The 15511-nt window shown below is 45.3% G+C and overlaps 1 protein-coding gene across 1 annotated transcript in view; it reads right to left on the bottom strand.

Annotated features, from left to right (window-relative positions):
- The window catches only part of LIPC (lipase C, hepatic type), a 159011-nt gene that overhangs the window by 27139 nt on the left and 116361 nt on the right, over positions 1–15511 (bottom strand). The window contains 1 exon segment of the mRNA NM_001082032.1: positions 1918–2105. Coding sequence (NP_001075501.1) covers positions 1918–2105 — 188 coding nt within the window.

Below are 15511 nucleotides of genomic sequence, written 5' to 3'. Positions count from 1 at the left end.
GAAAATAGGGGTAATAATGCCCTTCTTCCAGGATTGTTGTGAAGAAGAAATAAGTGGATGGATGTAAAGCGTTAGAACAGCCTGGCACACAGCAAGGAGCCAGCTGCTGCTGCTGTTGGTGGTAGCAGTAGTACTGGCAGTGGTAGTGTTAGATGTAGTCCATGCTGCGAGGATTTTGAGAATGCAGAGTGGACTTTGGTAAAAGGACCCTGCTATCTCCTTGTTGCATTTGTAAACAAGATTCACTCTTTCATTATTAATTCAGTTAACAAACATTTTGGAGCAGCTGGGATATCATGAATGCTGTCCCATGGTGGTCAACCAGTTGAGAACAGGACCGAATTCTTTTTAGTAAGGAGCTTGCAGCCTAGCAGAGCAGAGAAAGGCAGGCAGGCAGGCAACAGCCAAGCCCAGAGGAGAGCAGCTGTCAGGGTGCTCCGGGCCGGGGGAACTCTGGGGCACGCCATGCCCTGGGGGTGGGCTGGACTGCAGCAGCCATGGCCTGCAGGAGGACCGCACTGGGCACGCGTCCTACAGGAAAAGTAGCAGTTAATTAGGAGATGAGGAGAAAGGACATTTGAGGTGAAGGGCACAGCTGAGTGATGGCCAAGAAGAGAGAAATCTCATGGCGTGTGGAGGTGCTACAAGTAATTGAGTGTCGCGGGAATGTGAAGTGGGAGGGAGGGTGGCAAGGAAGAGATGAGGGGAGCAGGGAGGAGTGGAGGGAGCAGGGAGCCGTGAGGGGGACAGGGTGGCTGGACAGGACCAGCCAGATGGAGGTCTCAAGAGAATGCTTCACTAGATGGCAGAGGGAGGTTGTCAAGTCATCAAATAGATGCCAGACTCTCAAGGGGGTTTCAGCTGAGACCACCCTGCAAGTCAAGGGTGGGTTGGAGACCAGGAAGGCAGAATTCCCTCTAAGAGCAGTGCTTGCATAGTCAGACTTCACTCAGTGCCCACAGGATCCTTCCTCTCCTTCCACAGTAATGGAATTGGGAGCATCCCCAAAAGGCTACACTTTCTTTAAGAGGCCACACTGCCTAGCCACCTTTCCACTTACGCATGGTCAGTGGAGGTAATAGGAAGCAATTCTTTCACAAATGCTCTGGGAAGCTAATCTAAAGAACACTTTTAAACCACAAGCCATTGAATTGTACACTGTAACTAAGTGAATTGTGTGCTATATGAGTTGCATTTCAATAAAGCTGTCTTTTTTTTTAAACCTTGCTTTTTGGCCCTTTTGTGAATGTCCTTTATTACATTGCATTGCCTAGAATAAATATGGGATGGCTGGCGCTTTAGCTACCATCTTAGCCTGTAAGAATGAGGGCCCTACTCAGGATGGGAGAGCACTGAGCTAGAGGAGCCGGGGCCTCGAGGACTTCCCTGATCCACTGTCTGGCCAGTGTGGGATGATGGATTCCTGGACCATTGTGTGAAATGGAAACGAAGTTCTGTTTTATTTGGACCATCACTAATTTGGGGCTCTCTTTTGTTTGCAGCTGAATTTAATCCCTCCTAATACAGCATTTCACGGGAAGCCCATGTCTTCTGGCTTCCTATTTCCTCTTGTGACACACACGGATTCAGGCAGGTGCCTCCTTCCTGCTGGGACTGCAGTCCCCTATGGGGCCAAATGAGCTGTGAACCCTCTTTGAGCCACATTTTATCAGAAACATGGCGATGATTATTTTTCCCTGCCCTGCATACCCATGGACTTGAGATAACCACTGAGATAATGTGTGGGGAGGCACTTGGAAAGCACGAATGTACTTTAGAAACATTATGCGTGGCATTGTTATCATCCACTCCCTATCTTTTTATTAAGATTGTGTACACTAGGAAGAAGAAGATGAAAAAAAAAAAAAAAAGAAACGGTGAAAGCAGAGAGGAAAAGGGCAAGTCAGCACTGCCTACCGACCACCCGTGGACAATCATCACCAAAGGCAGCGACGAGTTGAAGCCGCACTCCTGAAGCGTGTCTGCGTGATGGAGCCGAATCTGACAGCCCTTATTGGCTTTGTCTTTGAAGAGCAGGAACCTGGTTTCTGTCTCCAGCAGTGTTTTCTTTGTTGCTGTAACTCGAGCTCTTCTTCCGAATGGCTCTGGAATAGAAGATGGGGAATGGCGCTTAGCCTGGCCCCTCTTCCGCCTCTGCCAGGCCTGGAGTGCCCCAAGGCAGCATCAGCTGGGACTCTGGGAGCCCTGAGGAGCATTTCTGGTGGAATGGCCTGGTGACGGAGGGAGACCTGGGAGGACACAGCACAGAGGCCAAGTAGATCATGTCCTCTTTCCCTCCCTCCTGCCATCCCCAGGCCAGCAAGTGAGACACTGGAGCAAAGCTGGGCTGAGGATCGTAGGAGACGTGATTTTGGAGGCTGCGAGAGGGTAGGTCCCTTTCCCTAATCATACTGTGATAGGCGGTAGAGTCAGTATTTGAGCCCAGGTGTTTCTGACTTCCTGTGCTGGGGAAACAGTGAATAGAACATCTTCCTTAGGTGCTGCAGTGTTGTTAACTCGTGTGATTCAACCTGTGCCCACTTGCAGACACATTCTGTCATGCACGCCTTGCCTGGGCAAGGTGTGGGTTGGGGAGATCACAGAGGGGTGCTGGATTCTGCTTGGTCGGGGTGGGGGCACTCCACTCGGAGGGCTGTTCAGGGAAAGTGATGCTGATCTTTGCCTTAAAGGATGATGGAGGCTTGCGTGTATGTTTGTCTGCTGTGTGTGTGCACCTGCACTTAGGAGTGGGGCTGTTTGAACTGAGGGAACAACATGTAGACAGGTGCAGAGGTGTGAAAGCTTATGTCTTAGGAGGTAGGAGACAAGGCTGGGCAGGCACCTGCATTAAGGGCCCTGTATACTGAAGAGTCTGGACTTGATGCTGTAGGTGACGGGCCACTGGTCAAGAGGTTTTCAGCAGAAAAGGGTGGATGAGTGTCCTCTGATTCTTTCAAGACGGTGGAGGGTGGAAGAGGAGACTGCTGTTTAGATTTTACCATGTTGTTTTGCTGTCCGGCCTTACAGCTGCTCTTTGTGGGGGAGTGTCACCCTGACCATGGCCACTTCAAAGAGGAATTGGGTTGTTATCCATCTCTGCAAGGCAGCCCAACAGCTGCCAGGGCCAAAAGCCACACCAAAGGGGTAGGTCTTGGCTCAAAGGAGGCACCCAGTTTCCATGGGGTGGCACCTCGAGATGGGTGCCATCTTTCTGCCGGGTTTAGGGATCAGGCCAAGGGCTGGGGGAGCAAGCTCTGACCCTCCCTTCCAGTAGAGGGGAGCTCCCCCATGGCTGAGGGGCAGACATAAGGCCACACTGACATTTGTAGTCAGTCCAGCCCAGTGACTGAGGGCCTTGATCATTCTTGTTGAGCACCAAACCATTCAGACTTCTCTAACAGTAAGTCTTGGGCTGTTGGTTTCAGGGGACAGCAGGATTGAGAGATGATGAATCTACAAAGTGCAAGGGGAGATGAATGAAACCCATTTTCCTGCCCAAAGGTTATAATTCAAAAGGTTATTAATGTGCAGCAAAGGGCAGTGATTTCACTGCAATGACACAATGAAATGCATCATATTTATTAAAAGGCAATACGAGCACGAATCTGAGGAACTGTTTTGAGACAATGAAGAGAATTTCTACTGTGCAGCAGGGCTTTCCTAAGTGTGTAGACCATGTAAGTTTGTCCTCTCCTCCTGCAAGTTTGTACCCCTCACTGGCTGCCTCGTGCATGGAAGTGCTGCTCTCCTGGCCATGTCAGAAGCTGGGCTGTCACCTGCATGTCCACCCCAGCCCACTCCAATCAGAGCTTCTTCCCAGGTTTCTTCCAACAGCCTCCTTCCCGCACACAGCTGCTCCAGGGGTCCTTCTGGAACAGCAATGACTAGTCTCTTTGATGGCTGTGAGGTTCTTAGTATTGTAGCCAAGCCACCACCTGAGTGATAATCCCTTACCTTCTCCTGCTCTGCACTCCCTAGCTACCAATGGCTCCCCAAATGGCCATTTTGCTACCCCCTCCGTCCTGCTGCTCCACCATGAACTCCACCCTACCCAATAAGGTGGAACTGAGACCTCATGCCCTCTAGGAAGCCTTCTTATCCAGCCAGAGATAAGGACGTCCTCTTGCTGTCAAAACTGTGCTTGACTCTGATTCTAGCAAACTTGTCTTGTCACCCGGTCATTCAGTCGTTCAGGTATGGGTCTCCATCAGGTTGTGTGATCGCTGAGGGCAGGGGCAGCAGGGGGCACGTGGTAGGTGCTTAGGAAATGCAGAGCGAGCAGCGCAGTGTTCTCTGAGGCTGCCGTCTACACCTGGTGCCTAAGGTCGCTAATTTTCCTTAGTGACTGAAGAACTACACCTTTCTTCATTTCCAGGTAGCTACACTGAATGCTGAGAGGATCGTATGAAAATAAAATGGCAATAAAAATAGCACCCATCCCATGAGGTTCTTATGAGGACTGAATATTTGCACCGAGCACAGAACAATGCCTGGCACATAATTAGCACCTCTATAAGGGTGTGTTGGGAAAATAAGCCCTGATTAGAGCGTCCAGCATCTTGCATTTTTGATCTGCAAAATTTCTTCTTTGTGTGGAAATTTACACCCTCCCCCATTGCTGTCACAGGACCTGTTCTCTCCTGAGTATATTTATTCTGGATTTAGGTGCAAGAATAAGTCCAGTCAGGTGCCTGGGGCCTCCAGGCTGTTCAGACAAGACCGTAGGAAAGAGTTGTCAGATGGAAAAGCCAGCACCAACAGGATTGGAAGGGGCTCTCTCTCCCCTTCCTCCTTCCTCCCTCCTGGAGGCTCTCTTTAACATGCATATGAGCGATGAAAGATAAATTTTATTTTGGTGCATCAAAATTGAAATTTATGCATTGCTTTATCATTATACACACTTCCTGAAAAATTCACTTACTATGTTTTGTTTGAGACAGACACATACTAGACATACAAACACACACAGAGAGACAGAACTTCCATCTACTGGTATATTCCCCACATGCAGTGGCCAAGGCTAGACTGGGGCCAGAGCTGGGCACCAGTGATGCAATGTAGGTCTCCCATGTGGGTGACAGGAACCCAACTACAGGCAACCATTGCGTCCCAGGGTCTGCATTGGTGGGAGGCTACAGTCAGGAGCTGTGAAATGGAACCCTGACAGTCTGATACAGGACACAGTTGTCTTAACTGCTAGGCTAAATGTATGCTCCCTGTGAACTTTTTGAAAACTCTCCTTTGTATGCATGGATTTCAAAAATTTTTGTACCAAAATAAACTTAGCTTGTAATTTCCTCTTTTTTTTTTTTAAGATAGAGATTTATTTATTTCTTTGAAAGGCAGAGTTACAGAGAGAGAGGGAGAGACAGAGATCTTCCATCCACTGGTTCACTCCCCAAATAACCACAATGGTTGGGGCTGGGCCACGTTGAAGCCAGGAGCTTCTTCCAGGTCTCCCATGTGGTTGCAGGGGCCCAAGCATTTGGGCCAATCTCTGCTGCTTTTCCAGGTGCATTAGCAGGGAACTGGATCAGAAATAGCGCAGCCAAGACTCAAACTGGTGCCCATATGGGATACTGGCATCACAGGCGGCCACTTTACCCACTACGTTACAATGCCAGCCTTGTAGTTTCATTTTCATATGAGCTTTTTGACCTACCCTCATTTATAGGTATATGCTTGCTCATTCATTCATTCATCATTTCAGGAAACACTAAGTATCTATTGTGTCCCAGGTATTGGCCAGATACTTTTTAGAGGCAGATAGGGCCTGACCTCTGTCTTTTAGGAGTCCCTAGCCCACCCCACCCTTCCTGCCACATATCCTGTTGTGGTTTGTAACACCATTGCTCATCCTTGCTGTTGCTTTAGCTAGAAAGTTTGGTGCTTATGCCCTCTCTTGCTGTTGAGCCACCATATCAGAATGCTTTGCTGTCTCTGCCAGTGGCCCAGTCCAGCATCTCATCTTTTTTATTTAATTGTGATATTGCAATAGACTCTTAACTATTTTTTAATTTATTTTTGTTTGTAGAGTTAATACATGCTCATTGCACATAGTCAGTTTAGAAAATACTGAATGAATAAGGAATCTATTACTGGGAAAAAAATGCTCAATTTGGAGTATTTCCTTCCAATATTTCCTTATGGACATATTTGTCCCATAAATTTATATTTGGAGTATTTATAATCGAGATCATATTCTATGAATGATTTTATATCCCTCTTTTTATATCATGATAGTTTTATTCTAGAATCAAAAATTTTTCAAAAATATGCTTTTGAAAAATAACATAATGTCTTTGTTCCTTTATTGTTGGAAATTTTGGTTGGTTACAGGTTTCTTTTTTTTTTTTAGTTGTATTATGAGCAGTCCCATTGTAACCATTTTTATCCATAAGTTTTTGTCTGTATCTATGATGATTTCCTTATTATAAGTTCCTAGAAGTAGAATCATTTATTCCTGAGGTATGGCCTTAGTCGTATCTCTGTATATAAATACATATAACCAAATTGTTTTTCAGGCCTTTTTAAGCTATTATTTATTGAGTGCTTTCTTTGTGCCCAGCCCCTTTGTAACAATCTTATTTATATTGACTCATTTAAACCTCTCAGCAACTCTCTGATAAGCTGTGAGGGAAACACATGATTCAGTTATGAGCAAAGAAATTGCTTCCATATTGCATGAGATAAGAGCAGCACCTGCTCCAAGCAGATCTTCTGAAATTGTCAGTTTGTCATGTCTTCGGGAGTGATAAAGGTGCACCAGTGATGAGAGTCTGGGGTTTTGAGAAGGGAATATGAACGCAGGTGAGCAGTCACATCCTTCAAAGGAATCATCCCCTGGAACCCAGATAAGAAGTGGATGGGTTGGGGAGGCTTGGGGTCACCCCAGATAGACAGCAAGTTCTGGGCAAGCACAACTATCCTCAAAATTAATCAGAGAGAGGCTGGCCCCAGCCATTGCATTTCTAATATTAGCTTCCTTGAAGCAAGTGATTTCTCTATTCCTAAGGGAGCCTCCAGGTTTGAGGGCTCCTAATATTTCATCCAAGAACAAATTATTTCATTTTTCTCTGAGTAAGGATACCCACCAGGTAGGTGACTATAGGCAACAGAGCTGGGCCACCCAGCACAGGAGAGCACCAAGGATTCCTCAGTAGGGGACCCCGAGTGGGGTCAGCCTTGGCTTTGTGGCCAGGAAGTCTGGATTGGAGGTGTCTGCCCAGGTCAGTGTTTTTGGAGTGCTTATCAAGTGTTGCCAGAGGTCGATGATGTGAGTGTATAAGCCAGGAGCCGTAGGTGTTCTGTCCATCACAGAGTTGTTTGTGAAACATCTTTGTGTCCATTATCTAATTGACTAACTTGTGAATGCTTTTGATTGGTGCCGAAAATATCCCCAGGCCTGGCAGGGGTTCTTTAGGACCAGAATTTCACAATGGCCCTGAAAACTCCGCAGGCTACGTTGGCTGCTCAGGATGGAACAATTCTATGAGATAAGTGTAGCTGCAGTTCTGTCCCTGGCTGCCATGGTCAGGCTGATGTTGGAAGATGGGCAATGTGGACTTCAGAATTGCTTGGATTCTATCAGTCTGGAAACATTTGTATGAGAACGTAGTCGCTGCTGGGCCTTACTGATTCAGCTCCGGCTGTGGCTGAGCTGTGTGTGATGATGGGCAGACTCTTCCCAAGGCCGTGGTGGAGGATACTTCTCCCCTCGCCACCTTGAATTTCGTCCTGACTTGGCCCTGTCTCTCTCTCTCATTGAAAGTATTCCTCTGCTTAAGTTTCTCAGTTTGGACAATAGAGTTGTGAATCTTTATAATATCTCCCACCTCCTGTGACATCTATAATTTTGAACCTCAGTCATGTAAGAAGTGAATGAGGTACTCTGTCAGCTGTGGTAACTTTCTGGTCCTTAAGACATTGCTGTGAACTAAATTTGTCTTGAGTGGATTTATTCTCTAGTTGTTTTTAAAAAACAGTGGTGGGTTCTAGAGCCGCCAAGATAATTTGTTAACTTCTGGAAGCTGCTATTTTGCTGTCATCTTTTTTTTTTTTTTTTTTAAGATTTTATTTATTTATTTGAGAGGTAGAGTTACAGACAACTGAGAAGGAGAGACAGAGAGGATGGTCTTCCTTTCACTGGTTCACTCCCCAAAAGGCCACAATGGCCAGAGCTGCGCTGATCCAAAGCCAAGAGCCAGGAACTCCTTCTGGGTCTCCCACACAGGTGCAGGGGCCAAGGACTTGGACCATCTTCCACTGCTTTCCCAGGCCATAGCAGAGAGCTAGATTGGAAGAGGAGCAGCTGGGACTCAAACCGGCCTCCATATGGGATGCTGATGCTACAGCCAGGGCTTTAACCTGCCACACCACAGCGCTGGCCCCGCTGTCATCTTTTTAATCCCCGTTTTACCTATATTTGCTGTTGTTGTTGCTTATTTATGCATATATTTTTACCATTTTGCTATAAAATAAGATGAGGTCAAGAGTGGGAAGAAAGCTATTTTCCTGATGTATTCGATTAGTCCATTTGGTATGATTTTGCTAGCCATCCTATAGCCTTGGGGATTTCAGGAACAGCGGTAATGAGAGGCTGTGTTTTCTGTCAGAAAAGTTTTGCTTGTTTATTGGTTTCTTTCTCCTCTTGGAAATCTTTCTCTTAAGCAGCGCTGCCCTGAAACTCCAGCTAGAATCAGAATGAGATTTTTTCCCCAAGAAATGTGGTATGAATGAGTATGCCATTCAGAAACACTTTCCTTTTGTATTGGGACCATCTAGGGACAATAGGGCTTTATTTCCCTGAAGTGGCTCCAGATTTGATGTAGGGTGATCAACTGTCACCAACTGTCCCAAGCTAAGGAGTTTCCTGGGATGCTGATCTTTCATGCTAACATATGGAAGTTCCAGGTAAACTAGGATGAATTGGTCTCTATAGTTCAAGGGTAAGAGTCAATGAATTAGTAGAGAGATAGGATGATAGAAATTGATCTCCATTGGTGATAAACCATCCTGGAGATTTTCTGTTCTTTCTTTTCTTTTTTAATATTTATTTATTTATTTATTTGAAAGTCATAGTTACACAGAGGAGAGAGATCTTCCATCCACTAGTTCACTCCCCAATCGGCTGCAACGGCTGGAGCTGTGCCGATCCGAAGCCAGGAGCCAGGAGCTTCTTCTGGGTCTCCCATGTGGGTGCAGGGGCCCAAGGACTAGGGCCATCTTCTACTGCTTTCCCATGCCCTAGCAAATAGCTGGGTCGGAATTGGAGCAGCCAGGACTCGAATCAGTGTGCATATGGGATGCTGGGACTCGAACCGGCATTCACATGGGATGCCAGCACTTCAGGTGGTGGCTGAAAATCTCCCCCTGGAGATTTTCAACAACTAACCCAGCAGTGTAGCTACCTGCCTTGGCTTTTGTTGCATGCTCCTTTGCCCTGACATGTGTGTTGTCTTCTTTTATTTGTCTAATTAATATCACTCTTCCTTCTAAACTCTATCTTCATTTCCTCAGGGAAAACTTGGTCATATCTCCTAATTATTTGCTTTCTTAGGTGTTCTCATCATTGTAATTTTATATTAGAATGCTCACTACAGAAATCTCTATTAGGAAGTAAGCTCCATTAGGGCAGGATTTGGATCAAGTTTTGCTCACATTGAACTACTTAGCAAAGCAAGGGGCTGTAGAGTTTAGGGGTTAGACACTCAGCCTTGGAGCCATGCTTGTTGGGTTTGAGGCCCGTCTCCAACAGTTACCACTTATGTGAACTTGGGGTGACTCAACCTCTATGGACCTCAATGTTCTTAACATCTGTACAATGGATAATAATAGTACTCTCCATCTCCACTATGACAGAGAAGCACAGAGTGGCTGTAAGAACAGGAATTTATTTCCTTGTAGTTCTGGAGGCTGGAAGTCTCAAGATTGAGTGGTTGTATCTGGGAGGGCCTTCTTTCTGTGTTATCCTGTGGCAGAAAGTGAAGAGGCAAAGAGGGTGAGAGAGACGGCAAGAGAGAGCAAGCAAGAGAGAACAGGCAAGTGGGAGCAACAAGGATGGACCAGCCGCATTCTTTTACAAGGATTCTGCTTCTGTGATAGTGAACTGACTCCCATGCTAACAGCTTTAATCCATTCACAGGGGCAGAGCCCTCATGGCTCTTGAAGATCCCACTTCTTAATAACCTTGCAATAGCAATTGAGGTTTCCATATGACTTCTGCAGGGAACATTCAAACCTTGGCACTTCCTCACAGGATTGTTCTGAGTGTCTGACAAGTTGATATTCATGTGGGATGCTGTAACAGGAGCAGGTGAAGTATGTGCTCTATACATGCTCAGTATTATGACCGAAAAATATTTGTTGGAGAGATGAAAATCCTCTTGAAATGGATCACAGACCTAAATTTAAAATAAAGAATGATAGAACTTCTAGAAGAAAACAGGGGAAAATCTGTGGCATTGGGGAGGGCCAAGTTCTTTTTAGGGCACCAAACACAAAAATCATGAAAGAAAAAAATGTTACAAATGTTCCTGCTCTTTGAATGATCTCATTAGTATATAAAAAGCCAAGCTGGACTAGCGGACTATAAACAGAAAGCATATACCTGACTAAGGATTTTATCAAAGTATATAAATAGCACTCAAGAATACAAAGAACTCAATGATGACATCATCAGGAGAAGATGCACACATGATACATTAACACATGAAATGATGTGTTAACCTATTAGGCAAGAGGGAAATAAAAATTTAAAGCACAATGGCATACTGTTGGTCCTTCTCTAGAATGGCTAAAATGAAAAAGACCGACAAAGTCAAGTGTTGGTGAGGATGTGGAGCACCTAGAACTCGTCATAGATTGCTGGTAGGAATGAAAAATGCTGTAGGCTCTTTGAAAAATAGAATATTTCTTTTTTTTTTTAAATTTTTATTTGACAGAGTTAGACAGTTAGAGAGAGACAGAGAGAAAGGTCTTCCTTCCATTGGTTCACCCCCCAAATGGCCACTACGGCCAAAGCTACGCCGATCTGAAGCCAGGAGCCAGGCGCTTTTCCTGGTCTCCCACGTGGGTACAGGCACCCAAGCACTTGGGCCATCCTTCACTGCCTTCCAGGGCCACAGCAGAGAGCTGGACTGGAAGAGGAACAACTGGGACTAGAACCTGGTGCCCATATGAGATGCTGGTGCCGCAGGCGGAGGATTAACCAAGTGAGCCACAGCACCGGCCCCCCAAATATTTTTTATAAAGCCAAATGTGCACTTAACAATAGGAACCAGCCATTCTAGCCTGGGAGTTTACCCAAGGGAAATTCAAACATATGTCCACACAAAGATGCAGATATTTACAGCAGCTTTGTTTATAATTGCTCCAACTGGAGATAACTCAGATATCTATCAACTGGTAAATGAATAGACAAGCTGTGCCATGAACACTAAGTGGGATATTACTCAGCAATAAAAACAGTAAGATTACTGATACCAGAAACAACAAGGATGAATCTAAAATGCATTACACTGAGTGAAGGAAGCCATACTTAAAAGGTTACAACTATGTGATTCAGTTTATATGACATTCTGGAAAAGGCAAAACTAAAATGGCCAAGAGTGGATCAGTAGGGCAAAAGGCAAAGGGCAAAAGGCAAAAGGAAAGGGCAAAAGGACATTTTTGGGAGGGATTGAAGTATTCTATATTTTGATGATGATAATGATAACATAGATGTTCATTTGAACTTACTGTCGGGAGAATGACATGCAGTCAAGTAATAGCATGGTTTCTCCAGGACAGGATTGTGGATGGCACAGCTGCCTTTCTGTGTCTGTTACTTGTGACAGGTCTGGGCTGGGCCTGGTTGCTCCCAATTTTCATGTCTGAAGGACAAAGCTGCCTGAGTCCTCTGGTGTTGGAGTCAATTGCCAGTGATGGTTTCAGCACTGACTTGGAACTCAAAGAGTCAGGGATTAAGCAGTTTTTGGGGAGTCTGGGCATGTCTGGAAGGCCCTCCTAGGCTCCTTTAGGCCAGAGATGGACAGGGGTGCCTGGGATGGAGGGGCTATCCTTGGGAAACCAAGTCATCCTTTCAGAGAGGGTTAGCGATGAGAGGAACTTGGCAACCCTGTATTGTTGCGGCACCCAGCATTGTTAGACTCAGCTTTTAGTTCTCCTCTGTGCCTTTCAAACAACAGTATTTTTCTTATCAATAAATGATGTCGATCAAACCTCCAAACCTCCAATCTGTGTTCCCAGTCTCCTGGAGAGAATCAGTGTTACTAGGCCAAGCAGACTGTGCCAGCATAAAGCAAAGAAGCTCAGTATTCAGTAGCCTTGTGCATCCGAACTCCATAATTAGGTCTAGGGCTCTCTACCCTATCCTTCCTTCTGTTCCTAGTAAGCCTCACTTGGCAACTGTGTAGTTCATGACTGAGACGGGGATGAGGAATGAGGTCCAATGAAGCTCAAAGTCAGGAATTAGTCATTATTCATCCAAATAAAAATTTTGAATGGGAACACAATTGATTTCATTTGCCAAACAAAACATTACTTTGCAACCTGACTTTAAGCCAAGACCTCTCATTCCAAGAGCAGATGAAGGAGCTGTAATTGTTCAGCTCCTGTCAAGCTCTCCCGTGGCCTGTGGTTGGATAATAGCAGCACAGCTCTTTCACTGGCTAACAATTTTCCCAAGTTACTGCTGGTGGGGAGGGGCAAAAAACCTACCTGACAAAAGTTCTGCCAGGTGTTTGAGTGGTAGGTATTGTGGGACTTTCAGTTTTTTACTTTAGTTACCCCAATTGCTATGGGATATTTCCCCCAGGATACCCCAGACATGTCTTCTGTGGCTCAAGACTGTTTCCAGGGGCCCTACTTGGAGGTACCAGCCACTAGAAGGTGCAGAGTGGAAACCCTCTGAACTTTACACAGTGAAGAAAGGGTCCCCAAGTAGCAGCAAGGTGGGTACAGAAAGATAGTGGCCTGAATGTCAGGAGAACCTCTTATTCTGATTTTGCTATTCATTTGATGCATGGTTTAGAGCATGTCAGCTGGCCCTTCTTGGATGTATATTGATGGTGTAGCTCCTTGAACTTCATTTAACCTTATTCCCCATCCCCTGTGTCATGTGTGACCTACACAACTACCACACCAGGCTTACAAGGAATAGGAGGAGGGCTGGGGGTTGGGAGGAGGACGTTAGCCCTAATTATGGCATTTGGGTCATTGGCAGATGGTCTCACGGTCAGAGGGTCTAGGAGCACAGTGGATCCTGCCTCTGCCCAGAGCCACCCACCTGTTGAAGATGAGTAAACTGGGTATCTTGGCAGGTGGGGACAGGTACTGCTTTTGTCTTGGCAGTGTTTGTGCCTGTAAAAGGACAGAGCACACTGCCAGAAATGAATCTGGTGCTTGTACTCAAGTAAGGAAAGAAGAGAAGATGGCTAGCTCCTTTGCAACCTAGCCCCATGGAAGGAAGAGGCCAAGATAGACCCATATACCCTCTGCTTGGCTTGTTCCACGTAGCAGGACGTGGTGCTGAGGAGAGGGTAGGAACCTGAGCTCTGGGTCCAGATTGCCTGACTGGAATCCCAGCTTTGCTACTTATTGATGATATGGCCCTGGGCTAGTTACTTAACTGCTCTGTGTCTAAACTATAAAATAAGACTAACAGGAGCACCTATCTTGCAAGACTATCATGAGTTATAGGTTAAAATATGTTGTTTCAAAACAACTTGAAGATAAGATTTATGGATTTCTTCTCAGTGACCCTTAAGGACAATACCTGATTTGCTCTTGGTCATAAGGCCATTTATTCAAAGGAAAAGATAGATTCAGCCTGAACTGTTATTTATTGATAGATAAGGGGTTGGATCATTTGTGGGAAGCATGTTCTTCAGGGCAGGAGTATCCAAATTTCCACTAATCAGATTTCAATAAAATTAGCTGACCACACTTGATAAAGTAAATGACTTTGACCATTATTAACCCCAGACTCATCCTGGAATTTTAGTGCTAGGAGAGACTTTTGAGAGCTTTCTAGACAAAACCCTTATATTATGTGACTCCCAATGGTGTGCTGGGTACACATCTTTTCCTAAATATCCACATTTAGTAACTCAGTGTTGGTAGTATTTGTGGAAGTATTTACAGGACAAAAGTTGGCAAAGGCTGAAAATCAGGTTTTAAATTAAATTAATTGTTTTGGAGAGAGAGTGCCAGTTAGAAGACAAGTTCACCACTGAATGAGATCTTAACTTACAGAACTGACATAGAGCAGTAAGCAGCACATTTCTTTATTTTGTTTGTCAGCTTAACTGTGGCTTTGAGGCCCCATCCCACTGCACTAGCAGAGAATTCTGTACAGCTTTAGTCGAAGTTCTTGCACCCTGACTTTGTGCAAAGATGCTTCTGTACCAGCCACTTTCCATCAGGTCTGACGGCTAAAAAGCCTGCAGTGCCAGCCACACAGTCGCTTCAGACACTGGGCGTGGTGGGCTTGTGTTTGAGGTGTGGGCCAGCCTCTGAGGTTGGTGGCAGCACCCTCTGCCTTCTGCAGGAGCAGCCTAGAAGCACTGATCAAGCTGTTTTTTTTGGGCAAGCATCAGGATTTCCTCCATATTCTTTCAGAAACTTCAATGTTGCACAAAACAGAGTAATAGTAGAGAACACAGTTTTAAAAAATGTACTCACTGTGTCATCATCCTCATGGACTGACTTTATTTTTCTGTATTTCTATTCCGTATCCAGAAGCAAATATATTTTTCACATAACAGTGTGGCTCTAACTGTTTTTTGCTTTCACATGACATAATAAACACCTCTCTGTGTTCCTGCGGGGTTCATGCTCATCACTTTTAAAGGCTGAGTAATATTCCACTGAGGCGTTGTGATGTGATTTATCTCTCTATTTCCCTACCATGGGACAGGCAGTATGCTTCCAATATTTCACCTTTATAAACAAAGCGGCAGTGAACTTCATAGGAAGAACTTCTCCTCTCAGAGAATGATTTCCACTAGGATGAATTATCTGGTGTGGGATTACTTGGTTAAATGATGATCATTTTTCTGGCATAGCACTTGAAGTCATCTTACAGATAAGTGCCCCGCAGGGTATAAGCCACACACACACTCAACCCAGAGAACGCCATGCAGACACTAAGAAGCCTCATTAAAGGTGAGGATGGGGTGCTGGAGAGTGGGTAGAATGACTGAATCAGGGCTCCATTCAAGTGAAAGTACTCTTGGTCTGGCTTTCATTTACTTTTTGCTAGTCAGTCGGCACACTCTCTTTTATCCAGTCCTCACCACTCCCCTATGAGACAGGTGCTTAGCCCAAAAGGAAACTGGATCTCAGAGAAGTTTGATCAAGGGCACACAGGAAGTAGTTGAGCTGGGCCTCAAGCCCAGCCAGTTTGACTCAGAGGTACTCCAACTTCTCACTCCATTACTTCTCAGTAGCTAACAATTTTGGATCACTTAGCAGGTGCCAGGCACGGAGTTAAACAACTTGCATGGAC

This window comes from Oryctolagus cuniculus, chromosome 12, assembly GCF_964237555.1.
Source record: "Oryctolagus cuniculus chromosome 12, mOryCun1.1, whole genome shotgun sequence".
NCBI lineage: Eukaryota > Metazoa > Chordata > Mammalia > Lagomorpha > Leporidae > Oryctolagus > Oryctolagus cuniculus.
Note: the sequence above shows the minus strand (reverse complement) of the source record. Positions and strands in the feature narration are given on the sequence as shown.